Source organism: Pagrus pagrus, assembly GCF_965226575.1.
Source record: "Pagrus pagrus genome assembly, chromosome: 14".
Classification (NCBI taxonomy): Eukaryota; Metazoa; Chordata; class Actinopteri; order Spariformes; family Sparidae; genus Pagrus; species Pagrus pagrus.
Window position 1 is genome coordinate 19,661,892 of NC_140198.1, and position 18,700 is coordinate 19,680,591.

The 18,700-nt window shown below is 39.8% G+C and overlaps 1 protein-coding gene across 3 annotated transcripts; it reads left to right on the forward strand.

Moving 5' to 3' along the window:
* The first annotated feature begins 3,806 nt into the window (after nt 1-3,806).
* On the forward strand, nt 3,807-18,586 carry LOC311268848 (transcriptional coactivator YAP1-like). Of its 3 annotated transcripts, XM_084372765.1 has the most exons (9): nt 3,807-3,977; nt 4,305-4,539; nt 8,284-8,483; nt 9,089-9,243; nt 11,666-11,767; nt 12,008-12,111; nt 12,287-12,405; nt 12,835-12,935; nt 14,466-18,586. In XM_084372765.1, the coding sequence occupies exons 2-9, from the start codon at nt 4,336-4,338 to the stop codon at nt 14,645-14,647; spliced, it is 1,167 nt and encodes a 388-aa protein (XP_084228891.1). In that variant the 5' UTR covers nt 3,807-3,977; nt 4,305-4,335; the 3' UTR covers nt 14,648-18,586. The 3 variants fall into 3 exon arrangements, with proteins under 3 accessions (XP_084228891.1, XP_084228893.1, XP_084228892.1); XM_084372767.1 differs by lacking the exon at nt 11,666-11,767; XM_084372766.1 differs by lacking the exon at nt 3,807-3,977 and having other exon boundaries at nt 4,217-4,539.
* The last annotated feature ends 114 nt before the right edge of the window (nt 18,587-18,700 follow it).

The following is an 18,700-nucleotide window of genomic DNA, read 5'->3' on the forward strand; positions in this document are numbered from 1 at the left end:
AGATACAATACATTAAAGATATCATCATTAATATTTCTGCATTTAAATGTCTAAAAACTAGACCTTTGTTGTATATTTTATTGAGTTGTGCTCTTAAATGTTTCATACAATGTTCAAACCCAGAAAAATCATACATTTATTCAAGGTAACGGTGCATTCCTACGGAAGGCCTCAGGAGTTATCTCGGGAAAACGGGATAAAAGTTGTTATTTCGAGATAATAACTCAGGATCTCGAGAAAACAAATGAAATTAACTCGTTATTACGGGAAAACGGAGGAAATAAAATGTATGAATGCATGGCCCTTTAGGGCTTCCATACATTTCAGAGTCAGAGAGTAGGTAAATGAAGTCGCCGCTAAAAATGGCGTGAACATTACATCATCTCTGAGCATCTCTGCCTTAATCTGTTAGATAGATTTTCATCTGCAATGGTCGATGTTTAACAATAAAGACCACAACTCCCATGATCCCTTGCTTCTCACGTCTTTTGTTTTGATTGAGAGACAGCTAGCGACAGAAATCGCATACTGTGCGTTTAAAACCTGTTTGATGGTATGAAGGAATAGTTTGACATGACGCTTGTTCACTTTCTTCTGAGAAACACAACACAGAAGCTCCACGGAGCCCCTTTAAGCTCACTAATGAACACCTTTTTTTTTTCACCGGGTTAGCTGTTCTCTATTGCAAGTCTTTATGCTAAGCTAAGCTAATCAGCTGCTCGCCGTAGTTTCATATCTATCAGAGTTGCAATGGGAGCAGATAAACTTGTTTTCCAAAATGTTAAAGGGTGAAGCAGCGAGCCTTACTCTGTACGAGGATAACAAAAGCCACCTACCAGCAGCTTTAAAGCTAACAAATTACACATGTTGTATCTGGTTTGTTCCGGCACATAACTCCCCAAAAAACACAGCTTGTTTTTACTTTTTGGTGTAAGTGTAACTCATGTTGATGGGTTTCAACAAAGGTGGGCTTTCATATTCATAATACACCACCTACAGTTATTCAGCTGGCACAAATAATAATACCAGCAGATTTAGATGTTAAGTGGATCATTTATAAAGATTTTAATTTCTTTACATGTGCTGGTAAAAGGCTTGCAAATCTTATGTTTAAAGGAATGATAGATGGCAATAAAGAAAATAGCTAACTGATATTAATATTTATTTTAAGCAAATGTGTGTTTTTCCAAAATGTCAAACTATTCCTTTAATAATCAAACACTGGCGCAAAACATTAGTCATGTTTATTCTTTTTAATGGCTGTCCTTTCCTTCATCAGTGTGTTTTTGTATTGATTCTTCTGTGCCCTCCTAATTTAATTCTTAATACCACTTGTTCATCACTTTGTTTGCAGTGTGAATGGCTTCTGATAAGTTGCCTGTGCCTCACTGATTTGGTGGTGAAAGAGCACTGATTTAAAAACAACAACAACAACAACAACAACAACAACAACAACAGTCTAGAGGTGATTTAGTTTAGAAAAATATCAGAATAAATCCTGCAATTGAAAGTAACAAAAAACTAAATATGTTACAGGTGTGAAGGCGTGACAGTGCCATCTACTGCACTTTGGTTTGTATTACATTACAGTTATGTTTGTGTTGACCTGTTGTCATAGTGAATTTGACTTCTCAACACACAAAAACATTGAATAATTTGGATATTGTCACAGACTGGACTTCACGTATAAAAAACATGTCTTACAGAGTAATTTGTTTTGATAAGACACAATAAATAATACAAACAACACTGTTTCTGATGCTCAAGAGTTCTAGTTAATGATGTGCAATTTTCGAGTGCGATTTGTTACACAGAATAAAATAAATATCTTGAATCACATTATTTTCCTCTTAGACTTCAGCTTATACAAGCTCACTAAACATGAAAACTGCTCGAGTAATTACACACACGCAAATGCTGTATATTGTGTACTTATAATAAGAAAACAGCTGGTTAAGTCTGAAAAAAAAAAGATCTTAATAGGCTATAAAATGACATATGGCTTTAGGGGTAAATGTAGACTTCCTAAAATTTAGTTAATTATTCTTGGATCATATAGTAATAATAGAATATGTGCTGTATAAACATCACAGGTGTACACTTTGAGGCAATAGCAAGTGTGAGGTGATAAAATGTGAACTTTTGGAGCAGCGCTGTCTCTCACAGCTCTCAGACTGATGCTTTAAAAGTGGGAAGGGCTGCTGGAAATCTCTGCTGCCCTTTTCTTCACCCTCAGCTTATGCAATTCCGTCATGGATACAGACAGGAAGCAGTCCCAGAGCTGCATCAGTCACACTCTGGTGAATGTGTGCAGACACCAGAGGCAGTGGAGGAGTACCGATCTGTATGAGTCTGAATCAGGAATGATTCAAATACACGAAAAAGGTTTTAACTAAAAAAAACATTTTGAGCTGAAGAAGATATATGTGTTTTTTGTAATGAGTTGAATATTTAATACAGAATAAACGTCAAATAAGGTTATTGGTGCATTATGCTTCAAAGTTTAAAGTGTACACATGAACACACAGATGTTTTTAGCAAAAAATAAACAAACAAATAAATGAATCAATAAGCTGCTGTGAGGCAAAATGCTCTTTTAATATGCAAGATCCCTTATGACTGATTGTTTATCATAATTAGAGCAGGGTGGGTGGAGTGACACTTGGAATTCAGGCAATTAAAGGAACAGTTTACCCAGAAATTTAAATTCAGTCATTATCTACTCACCGTCATGCCGAACATTTCGTATGAGTCTGATGTAAATTAAATATTTTCTTATCTATTTGGGATCTCTGGGCTTCCAGAGACTTAGAATATGCTGTACAAGCTGTTTGGTGCCATTTAATATTCATTTTTTAACATTTTTTACAAAGTCCCCATCTGCTTCAGTTGGTTAGGAGAACGCTGCAACGCTGTTTTGCCGTGAAGCTCCAGAAATGTTTTGCGGACTGCGAAACTTCACCCGACTTTCCATCAGCATGAGGGGCGAGTAGATAATGACTGTATTTTCATTTTTGGGTGAACTTGTCCTTTAAGTTTTGCCACTTGAAAATCACTCTGTTATCTATAATTTCTATTTATTTGTCAATCTATCATTTTTATTGTCCAATAAAACATCCATTCATCGGTGGGTTTTAATGACTGATACAGTGACAGGCTCGTCGATATCAACACCAGGCCGGGCGGCCACACATTTTTCTTGCACTCAATCTGTTGGCCAGCTGAGCTCCAGCTGGCTGTTGCGCGTGTCTTCCACTAGAGGGCGCGACACTGCGGCTGCGCCTGCACGGACAAACAGGCTCCGGCTGGGTTGGCCTCATCAGGGGCGGATGTTTTCTCAGTGCAACTTCCCAATCGCCCCCTCCCCAGCCCTCCACCCCTCGACAGACCAGGCCCGGGGACGGAAAGAAATGACTCTAGTTGTACATCTCTTCTCTGCGCTCGTGGCTCCTGGAGCAAAACGTCACTTGACTGTAATATCACCTCATCTGTGGCTCATGTTGAGGGCTGAAAGTGACTTGTTTGATGCAAATCATGAGTGAATAAGTTGTCCTCTCAGTCTCGTGTTGATGGTGCGTGTGTGTGTGCGCGCGCGCGCGCGTGTGTGTGCTCGCAATGAAATATTTGCCCCTGTAACTGCGGCAGCTTTAAAGCCTGCAGCCCCGCCCCTCAGCACTATCACATGAATCTGGACTGAGCAGTGGATGTGAAAAAAGTTTGGAGGTCTCGCTGAAGTCACTTTTCCACTACTGCTCTCACATGTTGAAGTTTTTGTCCCCCCCACCCCCCCCACCCCACTTGAGGAGGATTTTTTAGTTGAGAGTGTGGATCGGATAGCAGTGTCGGTGTGAGTGTTTCCCCGGCTGTGATTTCTCCAGTTTCTTTTTTCTTTTTTTCTTTCCCCTGCAGGAATACAGAGAGAGGGAGAGGGAGAGAGGGAGAGAGAGGGAGAGGGGAAACGGTCTGGCTGCTTGAAGGTATGTGGGAGGCATGTAACGTGTTGTGCGCTGCTCCGCTTGGCGATCCTCGCTTTTTAATCGCTCTCCTTCGCCGTCTTTACGCGGGGATCGCTTTTGTTTTCCCAGCCGCTCGACTTCCGAGATGTTACAGCTTCAAACAGACACGCAAAGGACACAAAAGTTCAGACGGGGTGTGGGGAGGAGGAGGGAGGGGGGAGGGTGACGGGGGGGGGGGCGAAAAGTGTAAACAAATCCGATCATAACTCCAGACGCGTCTGCTTTAACGGGACCTGACGTTTATTCTCCTGTTTCTTTCTGTCTGTGATTGAACTTTTTTTTCGACAGATTTCGTTGCGACACCAAAAACTTTGGCGACATGGACGCGCACCGCGGCGCGCCTCCGGCCGGGCAGCAGATCGTGCACGTCCGCGGGGACTCGCAGACGGAGCTGGAGGCCCTCTTCAGCGCCGTGATGAACCCCAGCAAGGCGGCCCGACAGCCGGCCTCTCTGCCCATGAGGATGAGGAAGCTGCCCGACTCCTTCTTCAGGCAGCCGGATTCACGAGGCCACTCCAGACAAGTAACTATAAAGCTGCTGGCTTAAAGAGCAGACCATCATCACATACATGTGTAGGACTGCCCCGCAACACACACTGATGACCACAGCAACAGAGCAGGGCTGCAACAGACCATTATTGTCATCAATCTGCTGATTATTATCACCATTAATCGACTGATGTCTGAAAGTTGTGAAAAATGCTCATCACAACTTCCCCAAAATCATAAATGACAAAGTAAAGCAGCAAATCCTCACATGTAAGAAGCTGGAACCATTTATGCTTGAAAAACATTGAAAAAACTATATATAACACTATTATTATGTTACTTATAATTTGGAGGTGTAAGATGTTTTCATTTATCACTTCTACAGATGAGTTCACTCTGATACTGTTGGCAAGATTGTTTTTGTTTGTCCTCTAGTGTTGATTAAGTTCAACAGATTTCAGGGATTTTAATGTTTGAACCATGTCTACAAACGTAAGACAGATTCTTGACAGATATTACGACTGCGATATGATTCCTGATTAGTGAGAATGATTCCCTCTGCATCCCTAATTGACAGTTATCTTTTAATCAATGAATTGACTAATTGTTGCAGCTCTATAATAGAGATGATATGTAAATTAATCCGGCAAGGTGTGAAAAATGCTCATCACAATTCCCTGGAGCACAAAGTGACGTCTTCTAATTGTTTCTTTTATCCAAAACCCACAGAGCCCTCATTTACTATCATAAACGACAAAGAAAAGCAGCAGATCGTCACATTTAAGAAGCTGGAACCATCACATATTTGATGAAAAAATCCAAAATTATCAAAATAGTTTTTGATACAGCTGCAGGATATGGTAAAAAACAAAAACAAAATTATATTATTTTGACAGATATTATGATTGCTATTAGCGAGAATGGTCCTTTTTGCAGCCCCAATTGAGATCAATTATCTTTTGATCAATTAACTGACCAATTGTTGTAGCTCTAAAACAGAGATGATGTGTAATGTAATCTAGCACTACCTGTTGTTTTTCATACATGAGAGGGACAAATATTAGAAACAAGTCCTGCAACAATCAGTAATTTCATCAATTAGTTAAGACTCAGACTTACTAGAGAGCAGGGCTGATTAGAGCTGAAACTACTGAGTATTCTCACGACTGATCTTCACGATTAATAGACTGTTAAGTCTTTAAACCTTCTGAAAATTGTAAGAAACATTCACCACAGTTTCCCAGAACACAAAGTGACATCTTCAAATTGCTTCTGTTATCCAAAAAGAAGACTGTTTCATTTACTGTCATCAGTGACACAGAAAAGCAGCAAATCCTCACATTTAAGAAGCTGGAACCAGAACATTTTCGCGTGATAAACATCTGAAACTAATAATCGATTATCAAAGTAGTTGACGATGGGGTTGCAGGATATGATGTTCATCTGGAGAACAAGATCTGTGGACCAGGTCCTCTCTGCAGCATTACAGTACTTCATTATAATGCTGTTTACCTTTATCAGAAAATGGCAGACTTGTGACTTGGAGACTGCACTTAGCTATTTTGCGATTTCAATAATATCAATATTAATTGTGCAGCCCTACTTGGAAATTAATTTTGAAAAATCAGTTGATTTGCTAATTGTTGCAGCGTAAAGATGTTTCTCAGCAAAACTTTGTCCACACCTCCCCTACATGAGACGGACGAATTATCTGAAACACTGATCCAATGAAGTCCTGAAACAATCAGTGAATTCATCAGTTAGTTAATTGACATTAATAGAGACCGGTGCTGATTAGAGCTGAAACTACAGAATATTCTCATCATTGTTGAACCTGCACATTATTTTCTTAAAAGTAGCGCACATTGCAGTTTCCCGCAGCCAGAGGTGAGGCCTTAAACGTCTTGTTTTATTTGACCAACACCCAAAAATGTTTGATATACTGTTATGTGTAGAAATAGGAGCTGTCGAATGCACACATCAGAGAAGCTGAGAACAGTAAATGTCTTTTATTTTTAAGTCAAACGATTGTACACTTATTAAAATGTGATCTAGATTTAGACAGTTTCTGGTTCAAGCTTCTTAACTGTGAGAATTTACTGCCTCCTATTGTTGTTGTTGTAAGCTGAGTGATTTTGGGGTTTGGCTGTTGAAGACATCAGTTTGGGCTTGAGGAAAATGTGGTGGGCAGTTTTTACTGACATTTTACAGACTAAACAACCAGTTTTGAAAATAATTGACAGTTACATCTCTAATCTGTGTGTCCTCAGTAAACACAAGTTTAAGTCAGTATTTGTTGCAGGGCTGCTTTACTGGATGGTTTTTACATTTCTGTGGTCACTGACTGTGAGTTTCTACCAATTACATTTATAAGCTAAGACTATAAAATATGTTGTAGATGGTCTGGTGCACAGGAAACTTTTGTTTCTTGATATTTATTCAAAAAAAGAAAAAATAACAAAGAGCAATAGATACACAGATCACAGAAAAACTGTATATGTACACGTCAGCCCATACGATGAGTAGATTGTCCACAAGTGGGTTGATTGTCCATTTGAATAAAATCAAGTAAGATGATGAAAGGTCCAAGAAAGTGGCCTGAGAGCTGAGGTCCAGAAAGGTCGAGGCTGAGTTGGAGAAAACTCAACACGGTAGAATCCAGTCTGATACAATTAGTTTCCGATGTTGACAGCCCTCCTTCTTAACATGTTCAATAAAGGGTGCCCAGATCTTTAGAAATGTTAAGTGGGCATCGGCGAGAGCATACCAAATTTATTCGAAGTATAAACAACAAACCACGTCATTCAACCATTTTTAAAGCGAGGAGGAGACGCTCCTTCCACTCTCTCAGAATGACCCTTTTTGCTGTAATGATACCAAACATAAGGGCTTGTTGTGGTGCATGAGGAAAAGTCACCGAGTAGTTGGAGCAACCCAGTATTACAAAGAGAGTGGAGTGGTTGTTGAATATGTTGCTGCACAAATGAAAGTCATTTCAGAAGCCCCTGACCTCGATCATAAAAGATTACCTAGGATCCTGTCAGCTTACCTATGAAACACTTTATTATGTTATGGACGAATGCACCAGACAGTCAGCTACCTGCTGTCCAATACGCCCGATAGTACCTTCAAAACTCTGTTATAAAATCTGTAATCATCAGGCTTCCGGTGTAGCTGCTGTGTAACTATATTCCTGCCTATTATTACTGCCTAAATCATAAAAGTAAACATGGTGGAAAGTAAAAAATAATGACAAAGAGGAACAGTGGTCATGAGTAGGCCTTAAACAACTTTGACGAGATTTAACACATTAAAGCCTTTAAAAATTAATACAGGAGTTATTAAATGTTTGAGATGTTTCTGATATTTTTTCCAACTCCTGTAACCCACTATTGGGCAGATGTAATCTTGAATTAGCATAAAAAATGTATGTCTCTAGATGCAGTTAAAGTATAGACAAGATCTTTATGTGAGAGTTAATTCACGTGCTTATCATGCACATGTCTAGGTGACATCTCTGGCTGGTCCTCTTGTCTACGAGGCCTTTTCAATTAGTCAGATTTCATTTTCACGGACGTGGTTCAAACATTATAATCCCTGAAATCTGACACCAGAGGACAATCAAAGACAATCTTGTTCCTCCATAGAAGTTTTAAAACCATCTTTCAAAGTGAGGCCACCAGTTCCACAGTCCTTCCTCTAATCCTTTTTCACTCTGGTTTCCATCCAAACCTTTTCTCGTCACTGCAGTCGTTAACCCGGCTTTGTTTCCCGTCAGGCCAGTTCGGATGGAGGTGTGTGCGGCTCCCTGACTCCTCATCACGTCCGTGCCCATTCCTCCCCTGCCTCCCTCCCAGTCAACTCCCTCTCCACTCAAGCCGCAGATGTAGCAGCGACGCCGATCATACCTGACGACGTGCCACTCCCTCACGGTTGGGAAATGGCCAAAACACCTACTGGCCAACGTTACTTCCTCAAGTAAGGTTTGACTGCTGCTTATCAGTGTGTTTGATCTTCTGGTGAGAAACCTGTCACAATGTCCCAAAGCTCAAAGTGATGTCTTCAGATTGCTTGTTTTATGTGACTGGTTGTCCAGAAATCAAAAAAGGCTCAATTAACATTCATATAAACAGAGAAAAGCAGTAATTCTTCACATGTAAGAAGTCAGAACCAGCACATTTTCTGTATTTTTGCTTGATAAATAACCTAAAAGATCATTCAAACTATCAAAATTCATCCACCAATCATTTAGTTTGCTATCTAATGGAGGTTCATCCTCCTTGAATAACAGAGAAATAAAAGTAAAGGGAAACACGCAGCAGTGCAGATGAAACTAATCAGTTTCATGCAAACAGAAAATGTTCCAACTAGTTTTGCAACCCGTATGGTTTCAGCCGGTTTGATTCATGAGAGCACATGGCCTGACACACTCCTGTCAAAGGCCACCTGTGTGAGTGTAGATGTGCATGCACATCTGGTCGTACAGGTAAAGCAGGTCTAAGGCAAAAAACGTGCCTTCTTATCCATCGGGTTGCGGTGGTGTGACAGCTACAGATAAGTTTCGACTTGTTGTGTGTTTGCAGTCACCTGGATAAGACAACCACTTGGCACGACCCCCGACTCTCGCAGCTTCAGTCGGCTGCAGCTCAGCATCCCATCTCTGGCACTCCAGTCCACGCCCACTCCCTCAGCAACCCGGCACCCACTACGCAACCACAAAACATCAATCCAGAGACAGGTATCACTCTCACTCCACCACCACCCCCCCCCCTCCTTCCCTGTTCACAATCCAGTTTCTTTCTAAAGCAGAGACCTGCTTTTCATAGTTCAGCTCCATCAGCAGCTGGTCAGGTCTTTGCTGGGTGTGATTTCTACGGGATTCCCTGTTTGGCCTCTGCATCCATGGTTCTGGGGACTTTGGTGGGACTGATCACATTCATAGATTAAAGTCTCGAGAGTCTATGATGGAAACAGCCAAAGACATGACTCAGGTTTCTATATTTTAGTGAGAGCGTCCCACACTACAGAAGGGTTTTCTTATATGGATGCAAGTTTTATAGCTGTTGTGACAGTTGTTGCATTTTGAATGAATTTCACTCACATCAAATTTAAAGGGTCTGTTAACCAAATTACGAAAGAAAATATTTTTTTACTTAAAGATACACTATGTTATTTTGGAGATTAAATTGTGATCAGAAGAGAAAGATAGTCATTGATTGATTTTTGTAATATACCGATAGAAACTAAATAGCAAACTCTGTTTTCATGACTGAATAAACTGAATAAACAAAATGAATTTAAAGGACAACACAATTCCATACTGTTCTGTACTTATATTTGGCGGACCCTGCCACCTTTCTAGCTTCAAACAGTGTTCTGAGGACCTTATTTTCCTCTGCACACAGAAGGTTTATTCAGTTATGGTAAAAATAAATATTGCTGGGGTTGTCTCATTAATATTAAGGGTAACTCCACCAATTTTACACATTAAAGTGAGTTTACAGGTCTGGGGGAGTAATACTGCATATATCAAAAAAGTAGTCTAAATGTTTTTGTGGCTCCAGAGGAAGCTGCATGTAATCTAATAAATTTCCTCCAGTGCTGTCACTCAGTGGCTGATTTGCATTGTGGGTAATGTAGGTGCCAGGTTTTGAAAATGAGTCTTCTGGTTGAGCATTACACTCTTGACTCATTGTGGACAGTTAAAAAACACATCTTTATTTCACATGTTCGTCTTCCTTTTCAGAACCTGGTGCCTACATTACCCACAATGCAACTTATCCAGTTATGCTATGATTGACATCACTGGAAGCATTTTATCAGATGACCATTGATTGTGAACCTATCCTTCACAAATCTGGGCCATATGGGTATTTCTCCTGTCAGTCCTACACAGCAGTGGTGAATGACATTTAATGTGTATTCCTTGTAGCACTGAGAAGTGAGAAGCTAAAAAGCCAGAGATTTCTCTCAGGAATCAGTCGAGACCAAAAAGTTAAAAGAGAGTACGGTGGCCACAAACACGACTACAAATGAATAATAACGTTACTCCACATCTCCTTAATATGTAACTGCTTGCTCACAAGTTTATCACAACAACTTTGCAAGGTACTCATTGTTATGCTTACTGCCCCCAAGTGGCCAAGATGCCATTAAATGCAGTAATGCATTAATTAAAACTAAATAAAGACACAATGCCTGTTACTCCACTGACCTCACTGTGAACATTTTCATTGGAACTACTTTCTACTGAAGAAATAGTCCCAATGAAAACTAATGTGTTCAGTGGCTTACCCAGAATAGTTTACTGGATGTTGCTGTCTAACTTTTATATTGTATTTTGGCTGAACAGACCCTTTAAGAATAAAACATTTTTCCTCTTTTTTTTCTTTTTACAAAGAACAACCTGAGAATTAACTGTGGTGTTTTACAATCTCCCACCAACTGCATTCAGACAAGAGCATAGGCTACTATACTATTTACCCACTAACCTTCACTTCTATTCTTAAAACCTCTACAAACAAGATGCTACACAGACATTAAAGGGACACTTCACCCCAAAATCAAAAATACATATTTTTCCTCTTGCCTGTAGAGCTATGTATCCATCTTGATTGTTTGTATATTGGTGACTTTCTGAGTTCTGGATATACCAGCCTTCTCTTGAATATAATGGCACTTGATGGCACTCTGCTTGTGGTGCTCAGAGCGCCAAAACATACACTTGAAAAACTCAACAGTAATGTCTCTTTACAGAAATCATGACTTGGTTACTCAAGATAATCCACAGACCTTGTTGTGATCAGTTTCATGTAGGAACTGAAGAAAGCAAGCAACTACGGAGAAAAGCTTGCTAGCTAAGCTAGCTAACATGACCAGGTTAGGATTTCTGGAAAGAGACATTGCTGTTAAATTTCATCTAGTTCGACTATATCTGAGAGAAGGCAGACATCTCAATGGGTGACATCTCCAAAACACTGCAACTCACACCAAAACACTCTAGATGGATATATAGCACTACAGGTAAGGGGAAAAATATGTGTTTTTGACTTTGGAGTGAACTGTCCCTTTAAAGGACGTGGGCCAGATTCAACTTTTTTACTCTCCATGCACTCCATCCACCATTTGCCTTCTCACTGTGTACTTTCGCTGCTGTTCAGGTCCACTGCCTGAAGGCTGGGAGCAGGCTGTGACTGCAGATGGAGAGGTGTACTACATCGATCACATAAATAAGACCACCGCATGGGTCGACCCGCGTCTAGGTAGCACACTATCAAATTTGTGTCTCCTGAATTGACAATTCTTGTTTGTCAATGAGAAACTCTTTTTTTTATTCCATTATGTCCACCATCACAAGTTGCTGTTTAGCAACGAAAATAAGAAAGATCGCAAAGTTTGGACAAGTTTTCCTCATAAATATGTTATAGCTGTCATGTTTGACCTCTGTGGAAAGATTCATGTAGTAATCAAAAAGTTGTTTTCCTATTAATCTTATGTTGCAGCCCAGAAGATGAACCCTGGCATCCTTGGCTTGGCACTGCAGCAGAGGCAGGAAAAGGAAAGGCTCAGGTGCAAACAAGGCCTCCCTCCGCAAATCACACTACAGGTCAGAGCTGGAACAAAATCAGACTTGGATGAACTTTTTACAATAATTTCTTGTGTTTCTGGTTGTATTATGCAGTTTATTCAGTTCATATTCAACTGTAATTGAATTTTTGTTTCGTGTAAACAAGGTTTGAGGTTTACGAGCAGGTCTGTGTGTGTGTTGTGTTGTGTTGTAGGAGGCAGGAGGAAGGAACCAGATGCCCGGCGGGATGGACCATGACAGGAACGCACAGACACTTGTCCCGTCCCTGGATGTCAGGATCAGAGCCTCCAACCACGAACCCACACTTAATGGGTGAGTTCATGGTTCATATTATTGTTTTGCGCTGCAGATGTTTTTTAAAGAGTCATCATTGAGGGACAAAAGTGGGAAAATAATTCATAACCTTAATTTGTTAAAGCATTAACACAGTGTAGAAATAATCAATTAAAAGTAGTTTTTTTTTTTTTTTAAGGGATTAAGAGTTGATCTAAAGGATCACCCCTTTGTATAAATGTGATAGTTTTGGCTTTATCAGGATATAAAAAGATGACCTCAGCAGTCTTTCCAGAAGAAATGTCCCAGTGACTCTGAACAATCTCTCAATCCCTCTTTGTAAAAACCATTTTCATTAAGGATTCTGTCAGTTCAGTGACTCAGCAGAATTTCTGCTGGTCATTCCAGTTGTTTAACAGAAGACGATCAGATACAAAGAAATGTTTTTATGTGTGTGTTCCTGCACAGCGCTCACTCTCGCAACGAGAGCACTGACAGTGGTCTGAGCGTCAGCAGCTTACCCCGCACATCGGACCACATGTTGAGCTCTGTGGATCACATGGACACTGGTAAGACACACACACACACACACACACGGAGTATATACACATGTGCACACAACATAGTCAGAAAAGTAGCTCCTGGGTTTCCACATTGGCAAAGCAGCTTTTGATTTTTGATTTTTTTGATTTTTTTTCAAAAGATCATCCCTCCTCAACCTAAGTGATGATGAACACGGTGTCCAGATGTGACACCTGTTGATCTGAATACACATCGCAACCGATGAGGAGTGGTTTATTTTGGAAGCATTTGGAAATTTAGCCATCATGCCATGATGTTGGCTAATTTAGTTGTAATACCTTTTAATTATTTATTTTAGAACTAAATAGATATGTTATGAACTTGCACTGGCCTCCCAGTCATCACTGGTGTAACTCAGAGAAAAAATAGTTTCCTTTGACAGAAACTATCCATAAGACAATGCACAGTAATTTCGTAATTCATTTTGGCAGGAAGTGCTGTTAAAGGGCTTCCCAAATAGGTCAGCGATAATATTTAGCAAAAAGGAGTGGAGCCGAGGAATGCAGAAGAGTGAGTAAAGGCAAGATGTTAATTATGTGCACAAAAACATGTGTAAAGAACACAGAAAAGGCTGAGACTGACAGCTACTTTGAATTGCAACATTTTCCTCAGGTAGCATCCAAATGATGCCTCGATTATTTATTTCCTGTGTATCTATTTGTTTTAGTTGTGTTGAATGCACCACAAGGAATCTTGAAATGATTATAAAACAGTCTCAATTTAATAGTAATGCCATAATATGATCCACAAACGCCAAAGACCATCAGTGAGAAGACTGGCCATGTCTGTGTAATTATTATAGTTATTCTTAATGCCTTTCTGTGGGTCAGATTCTAATTTATCCGGGTCATAAAAGTCATAAGTCATACAATTAAAACAATCTTTTTATGGCAGAGTGATGAGGGTGTGTTAGCCTGCTAGCCTGCAGATTAAGAAGCTGCTCTGTAATCTGGTGGTAAAGTTTACTGTGTTTCGCCATTGTCATATTAGAGATATTAAGTTAACAAGCCACAAACAGATACATGACCTCATCGCCAGTAATCCTGCGAACAGCTGTTGAGAAATGAACAATAGTATTAAAAATGTGTAGTGTCTCGCCTTTACTCACTTTCAAATCAAATGCTCGCGCTAGCCAGATCAAGATCTTTACCACAGGATGCAGTGGTAGTAGTACTGATTATGTCCACAGGGGTCGCCAGAATCAACAAAAGATTTAAGTTCCATGTAGTAGCTTTAAAAAAAATTGTGCATTCAGCAACTCCCCTCCATGTTTTTGTATTAATTTATTTTTGCACATTAAACAGAAGCAGCAGAGGGAAAACATGAATTGTGTATTTTATTCACACTTCCTGTGTGACAAAAACCTTTACACACACTGATCCAGGTGCAGCTGTATGTAAGAATCCCTTATTTTGTGAAAATGCTCATCCTAATTCCTAAATTTCTCCCCCCTTACTGCTGATATTGAAATCTTCCACACAATTCAGTCATTTAATGTTCTTGTTTGACTTCTTCAGGCGACTCTGGCGAGACCTCCTCGATGACCTTACAGGAGTCGATGCCCGTGCTCCCGATGTCTGAGGGCGAGGAGCTAATGCCCAGCATCCCAGAGGGTCTCAGTTCAGACCTTCTGATGGACATGGAGACCGTTCTCTCCGGGTCGCACATGGACAGAGACAGCCTGCTCACCTGGCTATAGACACATCCGGCCACCACCACAAAATATGGTTTAACATGAAATCTTCATAACGTGACTGAGAATTCTGGAGAATCTGGTACCGAACAACATTATTGAGAGAATATGCTACTGTTGTGTGATGGATCCCTAACACTACTCGCACCCCGAGGAAAGAAAAAACCCTGACGCTCGCAGATGGTGGTAAGCTGCTGGTATTCTCTGGTTTTCGGGTCTGGTGTTACACAGATGCATGACAGAGCATCCATATTTTAGAGACACTCCTTTCTTGTTAGTCATTGGCCTCAGAGGGAACTCCCCACGTCTCTGGTAAAAGCTCATTTTTGAGCACAGATTTATTTTCTTATCCCCACTTGGGTGATACTGTTTGCAGCAAAAGTTTTAAAACACATGATCAAGTCAGTGAAGCGTGCATGTAGCAGAAAGACATAGATAATAATAAAAAGTTGCTCTAAAGATATATAACAATTGAAAATATCATATCCATTTTACTTCACATAGCTTGTGGGAGCAACGTGTAGTGCTACTACCTCTAAGCAGCTTGTAATTTGTGATTTTAATGCTCACAGAGCTAGAAGAGCCAACAGAACTAAGAGCAAGAGATCAATTTAACACTACATTGGTTCCTAAACCTGCACAAAAGGAGCTCCCACTACCACAGAAGGACATTAGGGGGGAGAGGACGCACCCTTGTGGTGAACCGGTAGAGGATGAAGAACACTAACAAAAGTCCCATTTAACTTTAGAACACAAGCCAAAAAACAGTATTAAAACCTGTCTGTGTGGAAGACCGTGGGGCTGCTCAAAACCAAGATTTGAATGTCTGAGGAGGGGTTTTTTTTTTTGTTATTTTTTTGCTTTAAAGTTAAGGAGGATGAGCTCCATCTTTGAACTAATCAAAGCCTGACAAAAGGATTCAGAGAAATAAAGGCTTACGGTAGTGGAGTCTCAACTTTGGGCACTAAGAACACAATAAAGTGTGGTTTTAAGAGCTGGAACATACAGAGGATGTCTGCAGTGAATGAGCGCGTGTTCAGTATAATGCAATCCAACACAATACAGGGTTTCCCCCAGGAAACTGTGATCCTGACGCATGTGACCAGTTTAGTTAGTGGATGAAGGCCTAACACACCATATATATCGCCTTTGATGGGTGAAATAGCATGTTTTACTTTATAAGTCTGTTAATTTTAAAGTCCCCCACCAGTAAAACACGTGTTTCTTCTTGTTCCTACAGTTGAATGTTTGAGCTTCACTGTGTAGAACGCGTTCGACACTAGAAGGCTGTTTTCACGTTCATCACCGAAAGTGTTAATTTCCTCTGAGCATACACAAGTGTGATGTGGAAACTTGAAGCCTCCAGTGCACATTTGCTAAGAATGGACTGTACAGTGAAGTAGGAGATATCTCCCATGAAGTATTTGCACATATTTGCATAATCATAGATTATTTTTTTTAATGAGGGAGAAGAAGTAGATGTAATTTTAAGTTTTCAAACAAGATAATACAACTTTTCTTGGTTAGGAAACCATATCAGAAACACATCATTAGTCAAATTCCAGTGTTATAGACGTGTTAAAACATGTCTGGAGAGGATGTTTAAAAACATTTGCCAGCCTCCAGGAAACCCCGCACCAGCCTTGCTGTAAAATCACCTTTTTTAAAGCAACATTGTCTTGTTAACGGGTGAATTGTGTCTCTGTCTCTATCCCTCGTTACTGCACTGTGTAACTTCAGTGAGAGGGTAGGATCACAGCGTTACATACACGTTTACTTCAACGTGCACGTTTTGAACACATAACATTGTTATGACGTAATGAGTTGTGTTTGTAGTCGGCACCTACATTACGTCTGGGATTTGTTTTTATGACAGTGATGTTACACAAATGTGGGGGCGCCAAATTGAACAAAATGCCAATTTCTACATAATTCATAATTCAAGTTAACACATCTCTTTTTGTTTTAGTCTTTGTTGTGTTGGATTGCATTGTATCGTACATGGTTTCAGTCATTTTGTCCACTACAGCATTGAATATAAGCTTGAGAGAGGTAGTATTTATTGGAGATTTGTTTTATTGGATTGCGTTATATTGTACAGTTGTAATGTTATTGTTTCCCCCTTGTTTAAAAAGCGATGCCACGCAGTTGCCATCAAGGCCTGGATGGAGATTTTAGCACTTTCTGCTCATTGCTAATACATCTCTCTCTCCTAGTGGCTCTGAAACATAAAGAAATATTCATCATGTCTAACTAATCTAACTATTGGCTTCACACATTCTTATTCATTCAGTGGCGTCATAGGTTTGTTCCCACACAACGACGTGCAACCAGTAACTGTTTCAGCCGGTTTTAAGTTTAAGCTCCTCAACTACAAATCATCTGTACTTGACACTTTTGCGTCCACTACAGATTTAGCTTTTCAGATGCACCTTTCTCACCATTTTCAGGCCTCTGTTGTTTTCGATTAATTTCTAAAAGTCCATTAGCAGACTCTTGAAACTTATATCATCATTCACTGTTATCAGTCTTGCTTTATGGTGCCGTGCCGGCAATTTGCTTTGAGTAGTCTACACTGCACTACCACACGATGACGACGCACTCTTGTCTAGCAGACTCCATTTCTAAACTAACGTTAGCTACAGTCGCTCTCTGAGTCCTTCACAAAGAAATCCACAGTCCAGCATTAAACTACTTAAACAAATCATCCGCAGGATTAATACATGTAAATTTCTACTTATTTTCACCAGAGCCCTTTTAAGGTGCGAACCAGTGTGATCGTCAATGCTAGACAATCAAAACTGAAATACCTCTTCTCTGATGCAACATGTCTTGTTCACCAAATGCAGTATTCCTTTATCACCGCAGATACAATGTGTAAACCACCAGATTATCATCAAGAGAAATATAAATGACCATCGTTACAGTACAACATTACAGTCATCTTATCCTTTTTTTAATTTAAAACCACATAGACAACAAATTCAGTATTTTTCTAAATCACATTAAACTTAAATCCCTCACACCTCTTAATGTCTATTTATGAATAACCCTATCTAAATTCAAAGTCGATCTACGGTAATGAACTGCACCACGTGAGAGAAGTTTCAAGATCCTGCTAATAGATTTTCATAATGTGTGGACATGTATGGATTAGAGGCCTAGAGCTATAGAAAAAAACACTATTACTAAAGCAGAGCAGCGTTGATTTCAGAACACTTAGCAGTGATGTATCATGTATGTGATTTGTTGTAAATAGACTAAAACATGCATGAACACTGGTGTAATCCTTCAGAAATAAGTGCCAGTGTCGGTGCCATTAAGATATCAGTTTGCTTCCACTCTGTAGAGTTATCACTTCCTCCAGTTTTCCACTCTCAAAGAGCTGCATACTAAGCAACATACTAATTGCGGATGCTGTGTTCTTGGTGTATTTTGTTCTAACTGCAAGTGTTATCTGGTGCTCTCATACAGAAGGCAATCGTCAATAAGGGGAGCTCCTTAACTCTCCTTGTTTCGTTAAACTATATAATAAGTATATAACCTGTTTTGTTTTTTTATGCGCTGGGTTGTTTCTGCAGTGTGTTTATATTTTACCTGAAATGGAGGCTTTTAATTACTGGTGAGAGCATTTCTTCTAACCAGCTTCGTTTTTATAGAGAAATAAGTCCCCCAACATCCCCAAATAAAGAGCCGTGGGCCTGTACTGTTCATACACATAATGCAACACACTACCTAGCCTATTATTTATCTTAGCATGCATGACACTTGCTATGTATGTTACATATAATGTTTATTATCCTATTTACAGAGTTTGGAGGCAATCAGACTTGTTTTGTACCTTTTTTTTATGCATGTGCTTTATATAAATATATTTCTTCTTACTCTCACTGTAATCATTTTAAAGGAGTTTCTGTTTAATAAACTTTTAAATACACCTGGCAAGTAGTAGTTATCTAGTGACGTGTTTTGTGTGGATTGTCGATGGAAAACTATGCCTCTTTTTTTATTGGATGACTGGAGTTTATTGTGTTCGGATTTCTGTTTACTCAATATGTT